At 45.9% G+C, this 27,488-nt stretch overlaps 1 protein-coding gene across 6 annotated transcripts in view; it reads left to right on the forward strand.

Moving 5' to 3' along the window:
• Window positions 1-27,488, forward strand: part of LOC141167232 (uncharacterized) — a 632,749-nt gene that overhangs the window by 375,213 nt on the left and 230,048 nt on the right. For all 6 annotated transcript variants that reach the window (XM_073654689.1, XM_073654734.1, XM_073654964.1 and 3 more), the window contains 2 exons: window positions 21,460-21,622; window positions 23,362-23,395. In XM_073654689.1, coding sequence (XP_073510790.1) covers window positions 21,460-21,622; window positions 23,362-23,395 — 197 coding nt within the window. The remainder of the gene's footprint in view (window positions 1-21,459; window positions 21,623-23,361; window positions 23,396-27,488) is intronic.

The following is a 27,488-nucleotide window of genomic DNA, read 5'->3' on the forward strand; positions in this document are numbered from 1 at the left end:
CAGCGTTTGCCACGGTCACCCACCATATTCACCCCGAAGGCACACCACATGAAGGGTCAGGGAACCCAGGGCCAAGGGTGTCCCAACAGAAGGCCCGAGGGAGCTGGACCTAGGTGAATCACTGGTGGGGACGGCTGAAGAAAGGACAGAGGGAGAGCTCAGGGCCACGCTCCGGACTTGTTTGGGGGTTGGCTGGATCCAGGACCTGGTGGACGCAGCACGGCTCGGGTGGTCACTAGCAGCTGGAGTGACCAGTACAACATCTGCAGTAAGTAAACACCCTTAACTGCACAACCCGAGTCTGTCTTCATTGCCGGCTGCACCGCACCACCACAACCCCCATCCTCTGCGCCTGTCCCCTCTGAGGCTATACCCCTCCCGTTGGGGGTTATTTCACCAAGCTGCGCACCCACCATCAGCCTCAGCGGACCCTGCTGCAGCGGCGGCCACAGTGACCGCATTACAACGGGTGGCGTAGTCGACACAAAAGAACTTTAGTAACATCTGTAGAACTGCCACATCACACTGAGCTTGACGCCCTGGGCACGGGGCCGGGTCACAGCCGCTCGGAGACTACAAACCCCCATCTGATCCGGTGCCGGGTATTCCCCTCAAAAAGGAATATGTCCCAGGGGGCGCGTCACATTGATAACGGCATTACAGTGGCGGCGGCAGCGCCTGCGGCTGAATCCTCCCCCTGGTTGGGCATCTTCCTCCCCCCTAGTGAAACTCAGCCAGGTCCTGGGCGTCTGCTGATGTACCAGTATGCTGCTCTGCAGGCAGAGGGATCTCTTACCCGGCCGTTCCGGATCGGACCTCTTGCTTTTCCTCGGCGGGTGGCAAACTACGTGATAACACCATTTAGTAAAGTCTATGGCACACAGGACCCGGTTATACCGGGCTTCGTGGATCCTGATGCCAAGTTGACGCGCCCCCTGGGCCGTGGGGTACTTGGTGCCGGGCCGGTCGTTGCTAGGGGAGATGTCACAGTGGCGGTGACCCGGACCGTGACCCAGGACGGTCCGTAAAAAGGGGATTTTATAGTTTTTATGTACAAAGTTCGTGACGCCACTTGTGGTATGAGGCTAAAGGGAGCCGCCGCTGCAGAGCAGGTCCTCTGGAGCTGATGTTAGTGCAGCAAAGCTTGTGTGGCTCTCCACAGGTAGAGCTTAGCTCCAGGGCAGTGTAGATGTTATAGGTGATGCTGGGTGTTGTAGTGCAGGAGTTGATGGCGCAGCAATAATCAGTCCACAACTTAATGGCGGTTTCCTCTTATCTTTACTGGCGGTGATTAGGCAAACCGGGACTAGGGTACTGGCTAGAAGTGGAAGTCCGGGCAGCCTGGAAGCAAGTAAGGAATACACCTCACCAGGTGAAGTTGGAGGCCTTCCCTTTCCACTAATCTCTTTGGCCCTGCTGCTTGTAGCTGTGCGGTGGCCCTCGTCCCTGAGTGCAAAGTCTTTGTGCTCACCCGTATGGCAGGCAGCTCGGGCCTTGCTGATGCGTCGCTCCCACGTGGCGGTGCTGGACGCTACGGTGCAGCGGAGCCTCCGGGCATCTGATGGGGCCAGGAGACCTGCAGTCTCCTGCCCTCCGGTTTCTGCTGCTGGGCCTTCAGTGCCCCACAGCCTCGGACTCCTGTGTCCGGGTCCTCTGTGTTGGTTCCTTCTGGGGTGAACTGCCGCGCAGCTCCACTCCCCAGCTCCTCTCTCGTCGACGTCCTCACTTCAACTCCACTCACTAAGTCTAACTAACCCCACCTCCAGATCCCAGTTGCCAAGGGGAGGAGCTCCCTTTGCTGGTCTGGAGCCAAGAACGTGTTGCATGTTAGTATACCTGACTAGGGGACCCCTGCTTGCTTCCAGGCATGGCATCACCTCTTGTGAGGGAGGCAATGCCACTGTGGCAACTTGACTCCTGGGGTGCCACATTAGTAATTGAGAGGTGTCTATAAGACACTGCCATTACTAACCCAGTAATGAGAAAAAATGACACATACACACACGCACAAAATATATTTTATTTATATAAATACTCCCTGACACTTGGTGACCTGGTTCGCCACTTTATTTAAAAAAAAAAATCCTGTACAGGTCTGCCGGTCTGCCGTAGTACATAGAATGGAAACCTGAAAATTATATACACAAAAAACACAGCGAAATAAAACAGACACTTTCCCTTGTTCACCACTTTATTAAAAAAGAAAGTTCCCATACAGGTGTGACGTAGTCCACAGAATCTGACATTGTCCAAACGAATCCAGCAAAGTCCATCGAATCCTTCATACAAAGCCTACGGAGCCTCGTTCTGAAGCTCCATAGTCTTTGCAAACAACCAAACGACTCTGAGCAGTGGTGAGATCAGTAACGTTACCGCTTATCAGAGTCGCCGGGTCATGCTGCCCTCTGGCAGTGAAAAGAAAATGAAGGCAAGTGGTGGTTATGGCCAGGAAAATGCCTGCTCATTTCAACCATTCTTATGTGTCCCCTCCCGGCTTTGAAAAAACAGAACAATATGCCAGAACACAGCTTGATTTGCAGCACAGCAATTTACTGCAATTGCATGTTAGGTATTCTGGAGTGTCAGTATGAGCAGCAGAAAGAATGCAGACTATATCAAACAGGAGCCAAAATGTTACTTTGTGATCCACCATTGGCAGCAGATGAGGGATGAGTTTTGCCTATTGTAGCCTTTTGAATAGGCAGCAAAATTTGTCAGGAACATTTTGAATCAACAATGTCATCCTCATCATATTTATACTGTAAAAAAAACTCACCAGAATGCAAGAGGGGATGGAGGCAGAACAACACCTAGCACATATTAATCGCCCTGGATCTGTTGGGGACTGTAAATGTCTTTGTTATATGATGCAGACTGTGGAGGGAGAAGGAAGAGCAGCCGCAAGTGGCTGTAGATGGGGACAGTAAGTTGGTACAGGCTGATAGCCAGAGTGAAAATTACCACTACAGGACTTTCGGTTATGCTGGAGAGCAGAACAAGCTGTGTGAATGTTTGTGAGATGACAATCGTATGGTTACAATCAAGCAAAGGGATGACTATAGGATAGCCATGTTGTTAGATCCTCGCTATAAAAGCAAAATTGGGGAAATTTTTCCAGCTTCCAAAAGCATACACAAATTGACCTATTACCAGGAGAAGCTGTGTTACCTGCTTTGCGAAGCTTTTGCTGATCAAGTGCCTGCTGCCTCTATGACTGACCAGGAGAATCTTTGATAACTGCTTATTAGTGATGAGCGAGTATGTATCGTTAAGCCTTTCGGCTCGGGTGCTCACCGATTATTTGCGGCGCGTTCGGCATTTCTGTTACTGTCGCTGCGGCTGCAAGTGTCACTTTTAGGCCAGAGTCACAAGAGTCTATAGCATTGGATGCGATATGCTAATGACATGCGGCTCAAACACTGCTGCGAGTATAAGCTGAGTGTCAGTGCTCTGTGCTCCGATCCTCTCGCATGACAGAATCACAGCATCTGCGGAGGAGACCTGCCAAACACGTGGATGCTAAATGTGGTTTAGGCACACACTGGAGCTCAGAAGGGCGCGGGGGCATTAGAATTTCAGTGCGCAGAATTTGATGAATTTCTTTTGGGGGCGAGGAGCCATTTCACTTTTCCAGAACCTTTATACAACCCCTGGCAAAAATTATGGAATCATCGGGCTCGGAGGATGTTCATTCAGTTGTTTAATGTTGTTGAAAAAAAGCAGATCACAGATATGGCACAAAACTAAAGTCATTTCAAATGGCAACTTTAGGGCTTTAAGAAACACTAAGAAACACTAAAAGAAATCAAGATAAAAAATCTGGTACTCAGTAAGGGTAATTTTTTTCAGACCAAGCAGAGGGAAAAAATTATGGAATCACTCAATTCTGAGGAAAAAATTATGGAATCATGAAAAACAAACACACAAAAAGAACACTCCAATACTACATCACTAGTATTTTGTTGCACCACCTCTGGCTTTAATAACAGCTTGCAGTTTCTGAGTTTCTGAGTGACAAACAGTACTCTTCATCAATCTGGCTTCAACTTTCTCTGATTGCTGTTGCCAGATCAGCTCTGCAGTTTGGAGCCTGGTCATGGACCATTTTTTTCAACTTCCACCAAAGATTTTCAATTGGATTGAGATCCAGACTATTTGCAGGCCATGACATTGACCTTATGTGTCTTCTTTCAAGGAATGTTTTCACAGTTTTTGCTCTATGACAGGATGCATTATCATCTTGAAAAATGATGTCATCATCCCCAAACATCCTTTCAATTGATGGGATAAGAAAACTGTCCAAAATATCAATGTAATCTTGGGCATTTATTGAAGATGTAATGACAGCCATGTGTTATGATCTGCTACAAGAACTAAGGAAAGATAGGTAAACTGTCCCTACAATAGGACTAAGCTGATTCCCTACGATGCAGCGGGCAACCTGTTCCTTGTGAACAGACCCGCCTTCGTCCTCAGCTAGTCTGAACGCAGACCTATAGATATAAGGGAGGGGTCCCTAAAAGTACTAAGGACTGGGACAAAATTGGACACCTCCTAGCAGAAGTTGTAGCGGAGCAAAAAGACAAACAGACAAAAATACTTAGAGGTCCAAGGACCAAGCAAACTATAGAGATAGGTACAAAGCACCTGGCTAGATTAAGAGTCAAAGTAACACTGAAGTCCAGCAAAGCCAGAAGGGCGGAGCTGGAATAAATAGGCAGCAGGTCACGTGACCACAAAATAGAAAAAAACTAACAGGAGGGTTCTAACAGCACCCCCTCTTTTATGAGGATCCTCCGGATCCCCCAGGCCTATCAGGAAACCTCCTGTGAAACGCTCTGATAAGTCTAGGAGCAGAGACATCATCTGCCCTTACCCAGGAGTTATCCTCAGGACCGAAACCTTTTCAAGCGAATTCAGGATACGAGAAATTTCATATTCACCGTCTTCCACCACCGGAGGAACTGTGACAGTAGCATCCCTATCCGGTACATCAGCTTTTTTCAACAAGGAAACATGAAACACCGGATTAATCTTCCAGGAGGAGGGAACCTCCAACCTAACAGCAGACTGGTTAATCTCCTGAAGCACCTTAAATGGTCCCACAAACTTCGGACCCAATTTTTTAGAAGGAATCCTCAACCGCAGATTCTTTGAGGACAACCAAACCATGTCACCAACCGTAAACAAAACCTCTTGACGTTTCCTGTTAAAATACTTCTTAGAATTTTTGTTAGCCTCTTGAAGGTTACAACGTACATCAGTCCAAACTCTCTCCAAATCACCGGAAAAATTCTCCTCCTCCGGCACAGCCAACACCAATTTGGAGAATGAACCAAACGACGGATGTCTCCCAGTACAACAAAAAAACGGAGAACACCCAGCAGAAGAGGATGTATGGTTGTTAAGAGCAAATTCAGCAAGTGTCAGAAACTCAGACCACCCCTCTTGATTTTCTGCCACAAAACAACGCAAAAACTGCTCAACATCCTGGTTCTTTCTTTCTGTCTGTCCATTAGACTCAGGATGATACCCAGATGAAAATGACAAATGGACTCCCAACCTGTCACAAAAGGCACGCCAAAAACGAGCCACAAACTGAGGTCCCCTATCAGAAACAATGTCGGTGGGAATGCCATGGAGTCTGACAATTTCCTTGACAAAAGCCTTAGCGAGTGTCTTAGCGCAGGGTAGTTTAATGAAAGGAACCAAGTGACACATCTTGCTAAAATGGTCCACGACCACCCAGATGACAGTGAAACCCTCGGACACAGGAAGGTCAGTAATAAAATCCATTGCAAGATGCGTCCAAGGTGCACTAGGAACCTCCAGAGGGCAAAGCAACCCTGCAGCAGGAGCATCTGAAGCCTTTGATCTAGCACACACCGTACATTGACGCACCCATTTAATGATCTCCTTCTGCCACCCAGGCCACCAAAAACTGCGACCTACCAGTCTCTTAGTCTCAGAAATTCCTGGATGACCTGCCAACCAAGACTCATGATACTCCACAAACAACTCTCTCCTAAAGGTTCTAGGTACAAACAACCTCCCATGGGGAGTGTTAGATGGGGCATCCTCCTGGGCTTTCAGAATCCCATCTTCCAAAATGGAGTCCAATGCTGCTATCACAACTCCTTCCTGTAAAATGCTCTCCTCCTCCTCGGTACCAACCATGGGAGAAAAGCTGCGAGATAAAGCATCAGCTTTAACATTCTTAGTACCCGGGATGTAAGTAACTGAAAAATTAAACCGCGAAAAAAAAAGTGCCCACCTAGCCTGACGGGCATTCAAGCGCTTGGCAGCATCTAGATAGATCAGATTCTTATGATCAGTGAAAACCTGAATGGGAAATTTAGCACCTTCCAAGAAATGACGCCAATGTTCAAATGCGAGTTTTATAGCCAGCAATTCCCGATTACCAACATCGTAATTAAGTTCGGTTTCAGAATTTTTTTTCGAAAAAAAGCACAGTGATGAACCCTATCCTTGTTCTCCTGAGACAAAACCGCACTGACCCCCACCGAAGAAGCATCAACCTCGACCAAAAAAGGCTTGGTCTCATCAGGCTGCTTAAGGATGGGGGCAGAACTGAACCTCTCCTTGAGATACACAAAAGCTTCAATGGCCTCAGTAGTCCACTGGACCATATTCGCACCTTTCCTGTTGAGATCGGTCAGCGGCTTAACAATTATAGAAAAATTCTTAATGAATTTTCTGTAATAATTGGCGAAACCCAAAAATCTCTGTATTGATTTTAAACCAATAGGCCTAGGCCATTCCTGCACAGCCTGAACCTTCACCGGGTCCATCTCAAAGCCCTCGCTGGATATAATGTAGCCCAAAAAACTAATTCTCTGCACAGCGAACTCGCATTTCTCCAGCTTAGCAAAAAGTGAATTGTCACTTAATAACTGCAATACCTCACATATGCTCTGCCAATGAGACTCCAGATCTGGCGAATAAATCAAAATGTCATCCAAATACACCACCACATTCTTACCAATCAAAGGTCTCAGGATGTCATTAATAAGGTTCTGAAAAAACGCTGGTGCATTGGTAAGACCAAAAGGCATAACCAGATTCTCAAAATGACCCACCGGAGTGTTAAAAGCAGTCTTCCATTCATCACCCTCCTTCATTCGTAACAAATTGTATGCCCCCCGGAGATCAATTTTAGAGAACCACTTGGCCCCCACTAACTGGTTAAACAAGTCAGGAATTAACGGCAGTGGGTAGGAATTGCGTACGGTAATTTGATTAATTTCGCAAAAGTCCAGACATGGACGTAAACCGCCGTCTTTTTTTTTTTACAAAAAAAAAATCCAACAGCTACAGGTGACTTAGAAGGTCTAATGTGACCAGCAGCCAAGCTCGTCTGTATGTATTCCTCCAAGGCTTTTCTTTCAGGGATAGTAAGATTAAATAAGCGACTCTTGGGAAGAGTAGCTCCAGGAACAAACTCAATGGTGCAATCATAGTCCCTATGAGGAGGTAGAATTTGCGACTCCTCCTCTGAAAAAACCTTCCAAAAATCCTGAATAGGTACAGGTAATTTCCCTCTTTCCACAGCAGCAATGCGACCGTTACAACATTTATCATAACACTTAGGACTCCAAGATTTAATCTCATTAGTAGACCAGTCCAGTAAAGAATTGTGCAGTTTTAACCAAGGCAAACCTAACACAACTGGAGAAGGTAAATTATTTAATACCACTAAATCCAAATTCTCTTGGTGAATACCATTAATAGTGAGGGGAAATTCAAAAACCTTGTGAGTAACACATTTCAAAGGAGTGTTATCAACAGCAACCACAGAAATATGAGATGACAAAGGTTTAGGTTCCAATTTAAGTTTTTCCAAAAATCCCTTATCAATCACATTCAGTGTAGAACCATAATCCACAAAAACCTGAAATTCAATCAACTCCTCCTGCAATGAGGTACTCCCTGAAAGAAATACCCCCTTACAGTTTAAACAAGCAATACAGGCGTAACTGACCTTTTTTTTTTCTTTGTTTAGCAGAAGCTCACAGTTCTTAACTAAATGGTCAGATTTACCACAATAAAAACACAATCCCTTGGAAAACCTGCGGTCTTTTTCCTGAGAGCGGAGTGACATCGCCCCCATCTCCATCGGTTCTCAGTCATGGGAGCAGACCCTCTGATGACTAGGAGCTGCCATAGCCGGAGTTTTCTCCTCATTAACCCTGGCACGCAGTCTCCTGTCCACCCGTATAGCTAATTGCATGGCTCCTTGCAAGTTTCCAGGTGCAGGGAAAGAAATCAGCAGATCCTTAACCCTTTCACTTAGACCAGCAAGAAACAAACATTTTAACGCTGAATCATTCCATCTCACTTCAGAAGACCACCTTCTGAAGTGTGTACAATAATTTTCAACATGACCTGACCCCTGCTTTAAATGTCTCAGTAGAAGAGACTCAATCAGTATAGTCATACAACAACCCCATAGCAGAAAAAAAATCTTCCACTGATCTAAAACACGGATCATTAGGTTGGAATTCCTTGCGCAAAAGTGACATGATAAACCCAATGCGCTGTGATTCATTCCCAGAGGACCTGGGTCTCAAACGAAAATATAATAAACAAGCATTTTTAAAGGAAAAAAAATCTTGTTGTTTGCCATAAAAAAAATCAGGCAGTCCTACCTTCGGTTCAACAAAATGCGCTCCAGGACAGCTACTCACGTGTTGCTGGAGCTCGGCCACCTCAAGAGACAATCCCTGTAGGCGTTGAGCCAATTCCTGAACAGACACCATGCTGATCTCCGGATCTCGTTCCTTAGGATTTTTTTTTTATTTTGGGTTGGAATTCCTGTTATGATCTGCTACAAGAACTAAGGAAAGATAGGTAAACTGTCCCTACAATAGGACTAAGCTGATTCCCTACGATGCAGCGGGCAACCTGTTCCTTGTGAACAGACCCGCCTTCGTCCTCAGCTAGTCTGAACGCAGACCTATAGATATAAGGGAGGGGTCCCTAAAAGTACTAAGGACTGGGACAAAATTGGACACCACCTAGCTGAAGTTGTAGCGGAGCAAAAAGACAAACAGACAAAAATACTTAGAGGTCCAAGGACCAAGCAAACTATAGAGATAGGTACAAAGCACCTGGCTAGATTAAGAGTCAAAGTAACACTGAAGTCCAGCAAAGCCAGAAGGGCGGAGCTGGAATAAATAGGCAGCAGGTCACGTGACCACAAAATAGAAGAAAACTAACAGGAGAGTTCTAACACCATGTCCCCAATGCCTTTTTCCTGACATGCAGCCCCATATCATCAATGACTGTGGAAATTTGCATGTTCTCTTCATGCAATCATCTTTAGAAATCTCATTGGACCAAACAAAAGTTCCAACATCATCACCTTGCCCAATGCAGATTTGCGATTCATCACTGAATATGACTTTCATCCAGTCATCCACAGTCCACGATTGCTTTTCCTTAGCCCATGGTAACCTTGTTTTTTTCTGTTTAGGTGTTAATGATGGCTTATGTTTAGCTTTTCTGTATGTAAATCCCATTTCCTTTAGGCGGTTTCTTACAGTTCGGTCACAGACATTGACTCCAGCTTCCTCCCGTTCGTTCCTCATTTGTTTTGTTGTGCATTTCCTGTTTAGGGGCATATTGCTTTAAGTTTCCGGTCTTGACTCTTTGATGTCTTCCTTGGTCTACCAGTATGTTTGCCTTTAACAACCTTCCCATGTTGTTTGTATTTGGTCCAGATTTTAGACACAGCTGACTGTGAACAACCAACATCTTTTACAACATTGCGTGATGATTTACCTTCTTTTAAGAGTTTGATAATCCTCTCCTTTGTTTCAATTGACATCTCTCGTGTTGGAGCCATGATTCATGTCAGTCCACTTGGTGCAACAGCTCTCCAAAGCGTGATAACTCCTTTTTAGATGCAGACTAACGAGCAGATCTAATTTGATGCAGGTGTTAGTTTTGGAAATGAAAATTTACAGAGTGATTCCATGATTTTTTCCTCAGAATTGAGTGATTCCATAATTTTTTCCCTCTGCTTGGGTGGTCAGTACGATTATAGCGATACCATATTTATATAGTTTTTTTTTTGTTTTGGCTCTTTTACACAATAAAAACATTTATAAAAAAAATAATTATTTTTGCATAGCTTTATTCTGAAAGCTATAACTTTTTTTATTTTTTGGCTGATGGCTTACTTTTTGCAAGACAAGATGACATTTTCAGCGGTACCAATTTTATTTATGTTAGTTTTTTTGATCGCGTCTTATTCCACTTTTTTCCAGTGGTATGATGATAAAGCATCGCTTGCCTCGTTTTTTTTTTTTTTTTTTAACGGCGTTCACTGATGGGGTTAAGTAGTGTGATGCGTTTATAGGTTGGGTCATTTCGGACACGGCGATACCGTTCATTGTTTCCCTTTGAGCACAGGTATAATGCATTGCAATGCACGAGATTGCAGTGCATTTTACCTATAGTGAAAGCCTCCGAGACCATGCTGTGAGCATAGTTGCTGATGACCATGGCAATGATTGGGCTCCGTGCATCACAAGGGCGCCGATCTGAAGGCTGAGGGAGCTTCCAGCCCTCTGCCTGCCTCCTGAATGCTGAGATCGTGCTTGATGACAGCCTCAACACATGTAGAGATTGCCTGTTTGTTAGGGAATCCTCACATGTGTTGAGGCTGATTAACAGTAATAAATCATGCAGACGTAGGGGCTCGAATTTAATATAGAAGAATGCCGAGTGTGCTCAGCAAAAGTGTTAAACGAGCACGCTTGCTCATCACCAATACAAACAACAGAGGAAAACACTGGGGAGGGGAGGATGGGGAAAAACCAAACTAGGAGAAGAAGGGGGCATAACACACAACCAAAACCATGCAACAGTCTTAGCTAAATCCACCAAACGCCTTCTCAAACAACTCTCCACCAAACTTCTGAAACCATGCAGCATGAAGCAGCAATGACTGCTTGCCAGAGCCCAGAATATATAGGAGAGGGGAGTGGCTAACCGTGAACAGCTCAGAGCCAAGGCAGGGAAGCTTCCAAGAGCTCTCAGTAAAGCAGATTAGCAGATTAACTTCTGCACTGCTAAAAGAAACCTGCACCATTTAATACGTAGGTGATGCTCCTAATCAGTGCTGGAGTAGGAGAAATCAGACACTGCAGTCTTCTGGCTCCTCTCTGTCACGGTAAACCCATGACACCTGCTGCTGATCCCATAAATTGCCCTTCACCTATTTATGCTCCTTAAATAAAGATATAATTTTTGGATGGCTCGTAAAAAAAGCTATCACTTTTTAATTTATAACTGATAAATGGGCCAACAAATTTATTTTATTATTATTTGTAGTATCTCCAGCATAATACCTTATATAATCATATTAAAAACAGAGACTTCTACTTAAAAAATGTAACAAACTTTATTGATACATAAATGATAATACACAATAAAAATAAATACTATGAATTAGTACAATAAAAACACATTTGCTTAGGCGTATATACACTGCTCAAAAAAATAAAGGGAACACTTAAACATCAGAATATAACTCCAAATAGATCAAACTTCTGTGAAATCAAACTGTCCACTTAGGAAGCAACACTGATTGACAATCAATTTCACATGCTGTTATGCAAATGGCATAGACAATAGATGGAAATTATTGGCAATTATCAAGACACCCTCAATAAAGGAGTGTTTCTGCAGGTGGGGACCACAGACCACATCTCAGTACCAATGCTTTCTGGCTGATGTTTTGGTTACTTTTGAATGTTGGTTGTGCTTTCACACTCGTGGTAGCATGAGACGGACTCTACAACCCACAGAAGTTGCTCAGGTACTGCAGTTCATCCAGGATGGCACATCAATGCGAGCTGTGGCAAGAAGGTTTGCTGTGTCTGTCAACGTAGTGTCCAGAGGCAGGAGGCACTACCAGGAGACAGGCCAGTACACCAGGAGACGTAGAGGGGACCGTGTAAGGGCAACAGCCCAGCAGCAGAACCGCTACCTCCGCCTTTGTGCAAGGAGGAACAGGAGGAGCACTACCAGAGCCCTGTTATTTTCTTGAATTTTTTTGGCTATTCTATCTCCCAATGTTAATATTAACCCACCCTTAAAATTATAGACTGTTCATGTCTTTGTCAGTGGGCAAACTTACAAAAACAGCAAGGGGTCAAATAATTATTTCCTTCACTATATATACATACACTGCTCAAAAACAATAAAAGGAACACTTAAACAGCAAAATAACTCCAAGTCAATAACACTTCTGTGAAATCTACCTGTCCAGTTATGAAGCAACACGGATTGTGAATCAATTTCTCCTGCTATTGTACAAATGGAACAGACAACTGGTAGGAATGATAGCCAATTAGCAAGATACCCCCTATAAAGGAGTGGTTCTGCAGGTGGTGACCACAGACAATTTCTCTGTTCTCATCCTTTTTGGCTGTTGTTTTGGTCACTTTTTTATTTTGCGATTGCTCTCACCCCTAGAGGTACAGTAGCATGAGGCGGTGTCTACAGTACAACCCACAGAAGTTGCTCAGGTAGTGCAGTTCATCCAGGATGGCACATCAATGCGAGCTGTGGCAAGAAGGGTAGCTGTGTCTGTCAACACAGTGTCCAGAGTATGGAGTAGATACCAGGAGATGTGGAGGGAGCCATAGGAGGGCAACAACCCAGCAGCAGGACCGTTACCTCCTCCTTTGTGCAAGGAGGAACAGGAGGAGCACTGCCAGAGCCCTGCAAAATGACCTCCAGCAGGCCACAAATGTGCATGTGTCTGCACAAGCGGTTAGAAACTGACTCCATAAGGGTGGAATGAAGGCCCGAGATCCACAGATGGGGGTTGTGCTCACAGCCCAACACCGTGCAGGACGCTTGGCATTTGCCACAGAACACCAGTATTGGCAAAGTCTCCACTGGCGCCCTGTGCTCTTCACAGATGAAAGCAGGTTCACACTGAGCACATGTGACAGACGTGACAGAGTCTGGAGACGCCGTGGAGAGCGATCTGCTGCCTGCAACATCCTACAGCATGACTGGTTTGGCAGTGGGTCACTAATGGTGTGGGGTGGCATTTCTTTGGAGGGCCGCACAGCCCTACATGTGCTCGCCAGAGGTAGCCTGACTGCCATTAGGTACCGAGATGAGATCCTCAGACCCCTTGTGAGACTATATGCTGGTGCGGTTGGCCCTGCCTCCTCCTAATGCAGGACAATGCCAGACCTCATGTGGCTGGAGTGTGTCAGCAGTTACTGCAAGATGTCTGTTTACTTTTTTTTCTCCCTCTCTGCCCAGGAGATGTAATATGATGATGACCATGTTCCTGCACGGTCAGATACTGCCATTACACAGGACACAGCAGGGCCAGATTTATAACATTATCTCAGCACAGGAACATTTTATTTAAACACATCCAATTGTGGAAATTATTATTATTCCAAGATCTGTTGATTAAAATGAACTTTTTTTTGTGGGAAAACCCCTTTAAGAAAAAAAAATTAAGAATAACAGTCTGCTGCTCCTCTGACCTCTCATCAAATACTTCCCTCCCCGCTCATCATACAGCACCACAATCCTATTCAAAGTCCTAAAAAACACCAGTGTAAACATGATCATTTACTGCACTTTGGCTGAATTTTGCTGATTTTGAGTAAAAACGCCCCGGGGGTCCGAACACTACTGAATGTGCAGTGTTTGTGCCGAAATTGAGATTGGCAAACGTTTTTCGATCAAGTTCGCTCATCTCTATTCACAGGTTCAAGTACTCTTTGGTGGTGACCTATTTAAAAATAAAGAAATAAAAATATGAGTATATATGTTATTGCTGCATCCATAAAAGTCTGAGCTATAAAAATATAGCATTCCTTCATCTACATCAGGGGTCTCAAACTCAGCTGGGCATATGGGCCCATACTGCAGACATGGTCTCCCACGCAGGTCCCCCATACTGCAGACATGGTCTCCCATCCAGGTCCCCCATACTGCAGACATGGTCTCCCATCCAGGTCCCCCATACTGCAGACATGGTCTCCCATCCAGGTCCGCCATACTGCAGACATGGTCTCCCATCCAGGTCCCCCATACTGCAGACATGGTCTCCCATCCAGGTCCCCCATACTGCAGACGTGATCTCCCATCCAGGTCCCCCATACTGCAGACGTGGTCTCCGATTCCAGGTCCCCCATACTGCAGACGTGGTCTCCCATCCAGGTCCCCCATATTGCAGACGTGGTCTCCCATCCAGGTCCCCCATATTGCAGACATGGTCTCCCATCCAGGTCCCCCATACTGCAGACATCGTCTCCCATCCAGGTCCCCCATATTGCAGACATCGTCTCCCATCCAGGTCCCCCATATTGCAGACATGGTCTCCCATCCAGGTCCCCCATACTGCAGACATGGTCTCCCATCCAGGTCCCCAATACTGCAGACATGGTCTCCCATCCAGGTCCCCCATACTGCAGACGTGATCTCCCATCCAGGTCCCCCATACTGCAGACGTGGTCTCCGATTCCAGGTCCCCCATACTGCAGACGTGGTCTCCCATCCAGGTCCCCCATATTGCAGACGTGGTCTCCCATCCAGGTCCCCCATATTGCAGACATGGTCTCCCATCCAGGTCCCCCATACTGCAGACATCGTCTCCCATCCAGGTCCCCCATATTGCAGACATCGTCTCCCATCCAGGTCCCCCATATTGCAGACATGGTCTCCCATCCAGGTCCCCCATACTGCAGACATGGTCTCCCATCCAGGTCCCCAATACTGCAGACATGGTCTCCCATCCAGGTCCCCCATACTGTAGACATGGTCTTCCATCCATGTCCCCCATATTGCAGACATGGTGCCCCATATTGCAGACATGTTCCCCCATATTGCAGACATGGTCCCCATATTGCAGACATGGTCTTCCATCCAGGTCCCCCATACTGCAGACATGGTCCCCATATTGCAGACATGGTCTCCCATCCAGGTCCCCCATATTACAGCCATGGTCCCCCAACCTGGTCCTTATCTTGCAGACATGTCCCCTAATCCAGGTTCCCCCCATACTGCGGTCAGGGTCTCCCATCCAGGTCCCCCATACTGCAGACATGGTCTCCCATCCAGGTCCCCCATACTGCAGACATGGTCTCCCATCCAGGTCCCCCATACTGCAGACATGGTCTCCCATCCTGCGGACATGGTCCCCCATACTGCAGACATGATCTCCCATCCAGGTCCCCCATATTGCAGACATGGTCCCCCATCCAGGTCCCCCAAATTGCAGACATGGTACCCCATATTGCAGACATGGTCCCCCATCCAGGTCCTCCATATCGCAGACATGGTCCCCCATATTGCAGACATGGTCTCCCATCCAGGTCCCCCATATTACAGCCATGGTCCCCCATCCTGGTCCTTATCTTGCAGACATGTCCCCCATCCAGGTTCCCCCATACTGCGGTCAGGGTCCCCGTCCCCCCATACTGCGGTCAGGGTCCCCGTCCCCCCATGCTGCGGTCAGGGTCCCCGTCCCCTCACACGGCGGCCAGGGTCCCCGTCCCCTCACACGGCGGCCAGGGTCCCCGTCCCCTCACACGGCGGCCAGGGTCCCCGTCCCCCCACACGGCGGCCAGGGTCCCCGTCCCCCCACACGGCGGCCAGGGTCCCCGTCCCCCCACACGGCGGCCAGGGTCCCCGTCCCCCCACACGGCGGCCAGGGTCCCCGTCCCCCCACACGGCGGCCAGGGTCCCCGTCCCCCCACACGGCGGCCAGGGTCCCCGTCCCCCCACACTGCGGCCAGGGTCCCCGTCCCCCCACACTGCGGCCAGGGTCCCCGTCCCCCCACACTGCGGCCAGGGTCCCCGTCCCCCCACACTGCGGCCAGGGTCCCCATCCCCCCACACTGCGGCCAGGGTCCCCGTCCCCCCACACTGCGGCCAGGGTCCCCGTCCCCCCACACGGCGGCCAGGGTCCCCGTCTGCCCACACGGCGGTCAGGGTCCCCAACCCCCTACACTGCAGCCAGGGTCCCCGTCCCCCCACACGGCGGTCAGGGTCCCCGTCCCTCCATACGGCGCACAGTGCCCCCCTGTGCTGTATTTCAAATGACAGGAAAAAAAAAAAGATTTTCACCTGTCCTCCGTTCCCTCGGCGTCCTTTATGCACCTGTGGCCTGCAGGCACAGACCCCGTAACGATCGCGACTCTCTCCAGCCGCCGCCGACATCAGCGCTGTAGCGCAGTGTATTGCCGCACAGAGACCGGCTCTCTGCACAGCAATACCAGTGTCAGCCGCGAACCTATCAGAGGCCAGCAGCGGCGTATGACGTCACTGCCATGCGCAGAGGTCAGCTGCTGGCCTCTGATAGGCCGGCGGCTGACACTGACATTGCTGTGCAGAGAGCCAGTCTCTGTGCGGCAATACACTGCGCTACAGCGCTGATGTCGGCGGCGGCTGGAGAGAGCCGCGATCGTTATGGGGTCTGTGCCTGCGGCCCGCAAGAAGAAGCCGGAGGGGCCGCGTGTTTGAGACCCCTGATCTACATAGTATATGCTGAAAAAAAAAAAATCTGCAAATTGCCCTGATCTCCAGTGCCACTTATTGGAGGTAGCAATCATAAAAGGCAATATCAGGATAAGAATCCAAACAATAAACTCCAATTGTAGACAAGTGTTTTGGGGTTTTTGCACCTCAGTGACACTAGAGTTCCTCTACTCTTCCTCTCTGAAGAAGCTAATTGCATATTTAAATTCCCAAGAGAGTATTGTACGACTTTTATATGTGGTACTCTCACAAGGAGAAAATGTATCTCTTACATCCCAGAAAAAAAATGAATGTGCAATTAAAATAGATTTTTGCTTTTCTTTGGTAAATATACTTCATACTTTTCATAGTTTTTTAAGGTTGAATATAGACATACGGTAAGTCCATTAAGTTCAACCCATAGCCTAACATGTTGATCTAGAGCAGTGTTTCCCAAACTCCAGCCCTCACAAAACCCCAAAACGTCATGTTTTCAGGATTTCCTTAGTATTGCACAGGTGATGGAATTATTATTAAGGCATCAGAAGCTGCCACAGGTTCTCTCACCTGTGTAATACTAAGGAAATTCTGACAACATGATGTGTTGGGAGGTCGTGAGGACAGGGTTTGGGAAACACTGATCTAGAGGTAGGCAAAAAAAAACCATGGGGCAGATTCTAGTAACCCCATATTAGGGGAAAATGCCTGCCTGACTCTGGATATGACAATTATACAAGTTCCCTGGATCAAAGTCCCATCACAAACTCTAGTAGCCATAATCTATAAAAATGTTTAAGAAAGACATCAAGGCCCCCCTTGAATTTTAGTAGTGAATCACTTATTACAACATTATGCGGCAAAGAGTTCCATAGTCTCACTGCTCTTACAGTAAAGAATCTGCATCTGTGGTGATGGTTAAACCTTTTTTCCTCTAGCAAATTGCCTTCCACTAACAGGCTGGCTAAAACAACGTTTATAATGCATTAAAATGTTCATATCTCCTGTCGTATACATTATGTGCACAATTATTAGGCAATTTGTATTTTTTATTATAAATTTTACTATTAAACCACCACAGCGCTGTCGGTCAATCCAAAAAGTTAATAAACCTGAATATTTAAAAGAGTAAACGTGAGGTTTTGTCTTTCTTAGGAGACTGTGTGTGCAGTTATTAGGCAACTATTAGTGTGCAAAATTATTATGCAACTTATTGAAAATGTAAATTGTCCCATCTCATTGTTTATTTTCATCTATTAAGGTGAGAATAATAACCAAACAACTGAAAATCTACAAAATACACTTCTGACATTTAATAAAATATCAGTGACCAATATAGCCACACTTTTTTTTCAGTAACAACCATAAGCCTTCCATCCATGGACTCTGTCAGTTTCTTAATCTGTCAGGTGAGGACGGGGCCAAGTAATTATTCTTTTATTTTTAAGGCCTTTAACACCTAGCCAAGCAGTGTAATGCTTTGATACATGTCCTGCATAAAAATCATGGTTTTCTTGAAAGATGCAGACTTTTTCTTGCACCGCTGCTTGAAGAAAGTGTCTTCTAAAAATTGTCAGTAGGTTTGGGAATATATTCTGAGTCTATCTTCAACATAAAAAGGTCAAACTAGCTCACCGTTAATAGTAGTATCCAATAGCAGTACCCCACCTCCACCTTGCTGGAGTCGAAGTTGAGGTCTGTGCCCTTTACTGATCCAGCCACGGGTCCATCCATCTGGTCCATCAAGAGTCACTCTCCACTCATCAGACCATAAAACCTTTGCAAAATCTGTCTTCAGATATTTCTTGGCCCGGTCTTGATATTTCCCCTTCTGTGTCATGTCTTGATCAGTGGTGGTGGGGTTTCAGCCCCCCCTTACCTTGGCCATGTCTCTAAGCACTGAACACCTTGTACTTCTGGGCTCTCCAGGGAGGTTGCAGTTCTGGAATATGACAGCACTGGCAGAATGGGTTCCTGGTTGCTTCACGTTTGATTCTTCTCAAATCTTTGGCAGATAATGTGCACCTTTTTTTCCTCAACACATTTTTTGCAACCCTGTTGACTAATTGAAACAAGACCTTTGGTTTTGTGATCAAACCCCAATATCTTAGCAATTTCAAGAGTGCTGCAACTCTCTAAAACTTTTCAGAATTTTTGACTTTTCAAATTCAATTAATTTTTTTGTGGCCCATTTTGTCTGAGGAAAACTAGCTGCCTAATAATTCTGCACAGCTTGATAAAGGGTGTTTAATATCCTTAGGCCTCATCCTCCGTCATTAAATACACATCACCTGATCTACTTCAAGCTGTATACACTTGAATGCTTATTGGATGGAGTAGGAAAATGTGCAGAAAAGTGATGATATGATCAAAAGACTCACTGGTCTAATAATTGTGCACACAATGTACTGCAATACCAAAGTATTGCAATGTATAGTAAAAATCACACTACATACTGGTCTTCACAGGAGTATGTAATGACAGGTGCAGGCGTCTTCAGCAAACCCCTGTCTAGCATAGCAACCTATTGGAACCGCTGCAGTCACTTGCAAGTGGGCCGATGGGTGCATGTAGCGACTCTTCTCCAGTCCATGCACATTAAATTCCACTGTTATTGATTTGTTTCAGTCCCTAGCATGTACTGGGGATTTTCAAACGTATCATCATAAGGGGACCAGGGCTGCGTTCGCTCCCACTGCTTCCTTTTCCACCCTGAAACGAAGAGCCATTAGGGCTGGAGCTGTGGTCACTTACCACAGCTTCTGTCATTGCCATCCCCTGATGACATCCTGTTTCAGTTGCAGTGATGAAAAAGTGATTGCAGCTTTTCTCATGCTGCCCCACATCTTTTGTACACAGTGCTTTTCTGCCTCGTTCACTGAAATGAGATGTCATCAAGAGACATTAATGGAAGACGCGTGAGTGACAGCAATGCCTCCCCACAGATTCTGTCACTGCTCTGAAACTAATTGTCATCAGGGTATGGCGCTGCTGCCACTCACATTGCTTCTATCACCGCCACCTGATGACATAGTGTTTCAGTGAACAAAGTGTGGAGCACAGGAGCAGTGTGGACAGAAGATCAGGGGGCGGCTTGAGAAATCCTGTGACCACTTATTTTGTCAACGCTACTGAAACTGGATGTCATCAGGGAATGGTGGTGACAGAAGCTATGGTAAGTGACTGCAAGGTCACCTGTTGATGATGCTTCTTTTCAGGGCAGAAAAAGAAGCAGTGGGAGTGACAAAGGCACAGCTGTTTGATGACAATTAATTTGAGAAAACACGATGCATGTTGGGAGTCTCAAACGAATGATCATTGGAAATGAGGAAAAAAAAACACAAACAGATTGTTAGAGTAGAAAGGCAATTTTTAACTGAATTACACTAGAAAATTGGTTATATTATTAAATTAGTTATACATATAATATGAAATTCACTCAGTTTTGGACAACCTCTTTAACTTACCACTAGCATCAAACACAATGGGCCCAATCTATTGAACGGGTTTTTGCCAGAAGCCCAATAATTTGATCAAAATTTACGCCACTATACTTTGCGTAAATTACACCAGAAATGTATTACAATTTCTGGCGAAGGCGCATCACACTTGTATGTAGTTCACACAAGCGAATAAAAAAATCGTGCAGCGTTTCATTCAGAAAAGTGGGAGGATTTTTTTCTCACTTGTCATCTGTGTGTAGTCCATATATAATCTGCTTTTTTACAGCAGCAGCTGTTTCCTATGTTACTAAATTGCATTGTATCTGTAAAAATCGGATGCTAAACTGCTCCATATAGCATCCGATTTTGTTTTTAAGCACTGTAAGGTGGCTGCCGGACAGGTCGTGGACAGGAGGTATGTGTCCCCGAGTGCCAAGCTTCGGTGATGTAGGACCAGGAGAAGCAGGCTCCAGCACACATAGTGCTGGGAGGAATTTAATGGGCCCGGATTACAGTGTTGGGTTTTACGAGCAGCTGAAAGAGCTCGGGGGGAACAGCTGCTCACTTACCTTCAGTCCAGGTCTTGGAAGGCTGATTTAAGACAGATGCGCCTGTCTCAGTCTGTCTGTGTGTGTTGGGCAAGGTGAGCAGACCTTGCACGTGCTCCTTAGACTCTGCAGGAGGCAGAGGAAGGCACTTTGTTTGAACAGCTGAGGCCGTGCTGCATGGACTTGTTATTTTGAGCTTTGTTCTGTTATACCTTTTTGTGCCAGGAAAAGGCTGTTACTTTTGTTTCCTCACTGGTGTATGGACACTAAATAAACCACCAGTTTGTTTGAACCCGCGGACTGCATCACTGTGTGAACCTGTGCCTACCTCCAACGCGGCTCAGTGAGTACAAATCCCTACAGCACCCATAGAACTGAAAGGGTGATTCTCGTTCAATTTATGGAAGAAACTAGAGCATACTGCGATTTTTTTTTTTTCCCACACAGATTCGGTCAGTGAAAAAAAATTGCTCATCTGCACTGTCCCACTGAATAGCATTGGTCCAAGTGATGTCCGTTTTTTTTCACATACAGCACTCAGACCAAAAATACGGTCATGTGAACAAGCCCTGAAATGCACTTAATCCAGTAAGTGTGGTGTGCCTATTAATGAATTAGGAGAAACTTACTCCCGCAGTCCCGTTCAGTAACACTGGCATGCAAATTGCTAGTCTTAATGAAGCGGGCCCATTGTCTTTTTTTTTGGTGGGGGGGTTGTTATTCTTTTCACACAATCTCTTATTCCTAGGGATAGTAAATAGCATTCCAACGTAATTAGCATATCAAGTAACATTATCATGTAAAGGGTAATCCTGATTGAATTGCTGTTTGTATTATATTGTGCCTTTGTATACATTCCCTTGTTATTGGACTGGTAAAGCATAGAAATTAGGAAACTTGCAGTATGCTTTATTTAATTATAAATTCTCCATTTTACTCCATAGTTCCATGGGGAAGTCAAGGTGTTAACACGAATGATGGTTGACCCCAATGCTATTATTCAAAAACCTGGATATAAAGACCTTGAATACATAAGAGGAGAAATCTTGGATGTTATTCAGCTCACTGGTTCAGATAAAATATTGTGCCGCAATTATGAAGGCAAATGTAAGTTTTCATCAGAATGTGAAGCTTTATACATTTTTAATTAAATTGTCTTAGGCTGAGTGCCCACGTAGCATTTTCCAAGCGTTTATGCTGCGGAATTTCCGCAGCAGAAACGCTTGTAAAACGCTAGGTAATCCGCACCCCATGGTCCCCAAGGGGATTCCGCATGTTCTATGCACATGCTGCGGATTTTTCCGCAGCGTTTATGCTGCGTACAAAAATCCGCAGCATGTCATTTAATTTTGCGGAAGCGCAGCGGAACTCCCACCATTGATTTGCATTGAGACGCACAGAAACCGCGACTGTACATTTGTACAAGCGGCTTCTATGCGTCTCTATGTGCGGATGGTACCCAGTTCTGGAGGAGAGGAGACTCTCATCCAGACCTGGGTACCACTGTACCTGTAAAAAAAGAATAAAATGACAAATAAAGTTTATACTCACCTGTCCGGCGTCTTCTCTCTGAATGCCGGCATCGCTTGAGGACCTGCGGTGACGTCACAGTCATGTGACCGCAGGCCCTTCACCGCTCTGTCTCGCGATATGCCGGCAGCCGGGAACCAGACAGGAACGAGCGCTGCAGCCACGCCGGGGCATCGGGGGTGAGTATAGCTTTATTTGTTTTAATTTTTACGGTTCACACTGTATAAATCCATGCTGGTTGCATGGATTTATACAGTGTGACCTAGTTGTCAAGCACTTTCCAAGTGATGCTATCACCCGGAAAGTGCTTGTCAGAACGCATGCGGAAACACATGCGTTAACGCATGTGAATCCGCATGTGAATCCGCATGTATTCTGCAGGAAAAACGCATGTACAATCCTCATGTACAATCTGCATGCGTTTTTTCTGCCAGGGAGATGCAGAAATGCTGCAGAAATTTTCTGCTTCATTTCTGCATCGTGGGCACATAGCCTTAGGCTGCGTTCACACATTGCGTATTTTCGCGCGCGCTTTTTGAAAATACGCAATGTGCTTTGTGTCTGCCAGCAAAGTGAATGGGAAATTCACTTTGCCGTTCAGACACTGTAATTTTACGCAGCGGGAAAGCGCAGCTGTGTAAAGAATTGGCATGTCAATTCTTTACGCAGCTGCATCCTGCGCTTTCTCTCTATTGTGCCCATTATAAGCGATGGAATTACGCAGCGGTGTTCACATGGATGGGAGAGCCGTCCGGTCCGGTCCGGCGCTTCCAGCATCTGCCGGTGAGCCGATCAGCTGTTAGCTAACCGGCTTGTAACCGGCTTCCCGTCAGCTGATTACAAGCCGGTCACGTGACAGTCAGCTGATCGCTTCACGGCAGATTCAGGACGGAGCAGACGCGTCTCTCATCCATCGGATAGGTGAGTATCCATAGTCTGTACATACACTGCTAGGGACACACACACGACACATAGACACACAGGACACACAGACACAGACAGTACACACATGACACACAGACACAGACAGTACACACGTCACACTGAAATGAAGTGTGACATTACACATGTCACCCTTCATTTCACACTGCTTTTTTTGCTGCGCTTTTTTACGCAGTGTGTGAATGGAGGTGCTTTTTTTACCTGCTTAAAAAAACGCAGATAAAAAAAGCAGGAAAATACGCAGCGTAAAAAAACGCAGGGAAATACGCAATGTGTGCACGCAGCCTTACTCTGTACTGCATGTCAGCATTCTAATTTTTCAAGCAGACTTTTTTTTTTATTGTTCTTTTACATTGTTTATTTTATTTTTCTAGTTGGATATGTACCCAGAAAGGCAGTGCTCAATATGTAAGTATATATAGAAACTACAGCTTCTGGTGCTTCCATTCAAATGTACAATCCTGCAAAACTAAGTACATACAGTGTAATGTAAACATTATAACAAAGATTCAAAAGAACACCAGGGGACAGGGCTGGGACAAGAGGTAGGCATCCACTTAGGGCACTGACTCCTGCTATGTGGAGGGGAGCACACTTTGGGAAAAAAAACTGTCATTGCTGAATGCCTGCGGGCGACCTGCTCCTTCCTACGGCTGCAGGCATTAAGCACACTGACGGCTGGGGCACAGACACATAAGGGAGAGGTGTCACTGACACCGCTCACCCCTCTCTCTACCTGCACCCCTGCCGTCACTCCCTCCCTGCCATTGGCTAGCTGGCAAATTTTAGCTTGTGGGGCAAGCACACAGCAGTGGCCCATGATTTGCGGCTCATCAGTATCATATTTATCTCTGGCTGCTTCATAAATTAGAGGTAACAAGGCTTTAAAAAGACAAAAATTGGTGTATTATTGGGATGGCACACGCCTAGGCAATCCCAGATATATTTTGTCTGTACCAGCACAGGACATGAATAAAACCCTTTTATTTAGCAGGCATGCAGAGGCACCCATGAGGGTATAAAGGTGCTGTAGGAACCTCGGTTACATGCTTTTAAAGGTGATGGGGAGGGTTTATAAGGTATAAAACTGTTGACAGTTTCCTTTTGTTACTAGGATGATAATCGGCCCCTGTAAATGGATGATAATTAAACCCCTTAACAACCTTGAACGTATAGGTACGTCATCGGTCGTGTCCCTGCCTTTGATGCGGGCTCCGGCGCTGAGCCCGCATCTTTCTTTGCACATTCCAGCTGATCTGATCAGCTGTCATGTGCCACTAACAGATGATCCACCCACGCATTTAACACACACAGAGTGGAAGTGCATCATGAGACCCACTCTTCTGTCACGTGTTCGTGGGGCGCCGATGGGTTGTCATGACAATTGGGGGTCTAAAGGAGACTCCCATCCCTGTCATTGTAAGTCTCCTAGGAGACTCTTGTAGGAGATTGTGATTTTTGCTACACATAGCAGGGCTGAAGCCCTACTATGTGTAGCACAGGCGATCGGATGATCGCAGCTTCAAGTCTCCTAAGGAGACTATTGAAGTCAGCAAAAAAAAAAAAAAAGTTTTGCCCCATTAAAAAAAAAAAAAAAAACTATTAAAAAAGACACATATTTGGTATAGCTGCGTTCAGAATTGCCTTATCAAAATATAAAGTAAATTAATTTGATTGGTAGACAGCGCAACAAGGAAAAAATTGAAACGTCAGAATTAGTTTTCTTGGCCACCGCAACATTGCAATAAAATGCAATAAGAGGCGATCAAAACATTGTATCTACCCCAAAATGGTAACAATAAGAACATCAGCAGGGCGCAAAAAATAAGCCCTCATCCAGCCCAAGATCCTGAAAACTGGAAATGCTACGAGTGTCAGAAAATGGCGCCATTTTATTTATTTAGTACAAATTTTGGAATTTTTTTCACCACTTAAATAAAAAAGAACCTAAACATGTTTGGTATCTGCGTACCTGTACTGACCTGGAGAATCATAATGGCCAGCCAGTTTTAGCATTTGGTTAACATGGTAAATTAAAAACCCAAAAAACAATTGTGGAATTGCACTTTTTTTGCAATTTAACTGCGCTTCGAATTTTTTTTTACTTGTTTTCCAGTACAACACAATATGGTAAAATTAATGGTGCCATTCAAAGTACAACTCGTCCTGCAAAAAAAACAAGCCCCATACGGCCATATTGACGAAAACATAAAGTTATGGCTCTGGGAAGAAGGGAAGCAAAAAACGAAACCGGAAAAGTTGGTGATTGGGTTAAAGGTCTGTCGTCCTCAAAATTCAATTTAAACTACTTAAACAGTCATAGAAGGACTTGGCCCCATATAAAGAAAACCAGACCTGTGGTGTAGATTTCACTTCTTTTTTTTTCAGAAAAACTGAATACAGGGTAATATGTGACTGGTATATGATACAATATGAAGGTGTACTGGTATGATGATATACAGGCATCAGATGTCATATAGGATAGTATCTTGTGGTATATATTATATTAAAGCACCTCTACAGTGTTTTTTTTATTTCAGCATGGGAATGGTGCTACTAATCCAAGTTCCCTGACCCTAATATTAAACTTACCAGCCCCGTCTTCAGCTCTTCCTGGCGCTGCTCTAGTCCCAAGCAGCCATCATGTGACCCCAACTTCTGACTGACGAGAAGCCAGAGGTAACAGTAACAAGCTCTCAATGCAAGTCTATGAGGGCCTCGTTCTGGCCTTATAGACTTACATTGAGTTGAGACTTCTTAATCACCCAGCAAACACAGGAGCGATCCAACAGTTCGCAAACTGCTGGAGACTGATCAGAGCGGCACCGATAAGGATGCTTTCACATTGCGTTCTGTGTCCCCGTTGGAGCATATGTCCTAAAATTCCCCGCAAAACGGAGTCTGGACGTATGCTGTGACGGGGGCCATAGACCTCAATGGTGACGGCAGAGCGAACGTGATCTCTGCCGTGCACTTTTTCGGGAGTGTCTGTCCACCGGAGGCAGACACTCAGACGTAGACTGCTGCAAATGCAATTGCTGTAAGTATAGCTCACATGTGCAACATGTCCGACAGGGAGACGGCTGCCATGGTTCAGTCCGAGTGCCACAGGGAGTCAGAAAGTTAAATTCACTTGCTGTCTCCGCTTCAATTGCGAGAGGGAGATGTGTGGACATTGCTGCGGTATCAGCCTCCGGCCACAAGAGGTCTCTGTTGCCTCGATAAAAAAAAAAAAGGTACTCCATGGTAAACTTGCTGGTGTGTGAGTCAGCAAAAAACAAGCAGTTGTGAGGAGAGGAAAGAGATTGCGGAGAGCTGCATCCTAAGAGCCGGTGTGTGCAGCGTGCTGGAAGTGTAACAGGAGTGAAGGTGAACCTTGAGTGAAGGTGAATCCTTGCCTGTGACTCTGGACAAGAGTAAGAATCCTTGGTGAGACCGACTACGGTTGAATGCAGAGTTGGATTCCCCCCAAGGCATCTGAGTGACGTGAAGGGCCCTTTGCTAGTCTGAAAGACTGAAAACTGCGCACCTGTGATGTGGTCAGGACCCTCTCCTCAGTCTCCCAGCTAAGTACCCGATCAGACAATAAGACTGCTTCTTCAGAGAACAGTTAACGGTCGGTAAGTCCTGAGCTCAGGCACCACCACAGGGACCCCGGTGGATGCATGCATGCAAATAGCAGGAAGAGTTTGGTGCCAAACACAGGTTCTCAATTAAAGACATTGGTTGTAGGCAGGGTTGGGTGAACCTTAGCTAGAAACTCCCCTCAGTGATGAGATTGTGTATTGTAAATGTAGAAAGTTATTAAGTTTGTTAATTCTTGCGCTGCACCACTGCACAGACTGCCTTGTGCACCCATCTGATTACATCATTGCTCTAGGTAACACGTGGTTAGTGTTGAGCCACCCCCGTAGTGTTCGAGTTCGGTTCGGTTCGTCGAACACCCGTATGTTCGCCGAACTGTTCATCGAACTGTTCGTCGAACACCTTCGAACACCGTTAAAACCAATGGCAGGCAAACAAAAACACATAGAAACACATAGAAAACACTTCAAAGGTGTCCAAAAGCTGACAAACTGCTCAGAAGACACAACTAACACATGGAAAAGTGACAAGTACATATAGTCATGCGAAAATAAAAGAGGTGGAGGAGTAAAAGGAGGGGGAGACACAGATATAGGCATGTCATGCCCTTCTAAAACCAAAAAAGTGCGAAGCCGACACGGCCAGTCCATTCCTGCCCGTGCGACCTCCGTGTCGCCGGGTTTGTGCCAGAGCCGCGGTGGACCCTGACGGCCAGCCCCCCTCTCCCAATACTGGTGCCTGTCCGCTGGTGGTTCGAGCGAGCCCCCCCAGCGGTGGAGGCAGGTCTAATCTTTTTAATTTAAATTGTCTCTCTAATTTGAATGAGTACACTTCAAATCTTTTTACAAGGATCTATTGGAGGGCAAGTCTCATGCCAGTAGCCGCTTAATTCCAGCTCCAGTAGCGTCCACTAAAG

The sequence above is a fragment of the Phyllobates terribilis genome, unplaced genomic scaffold (assembly GCF_046119375.1).
Source record: "Phyllobates terribilis strain yellow unplaced genomic scaffold, ASM4611937v1 Scaffold_1__5_contigs__length_1240528914, whole genome shotgun sequence".
Classification (NCBI taxonomy): Eukaryota; Metazoa; Chordata; class Amphibia; order Anura; family Dendrobatidae; genus Phyllobates; species Phyllobates terribilis.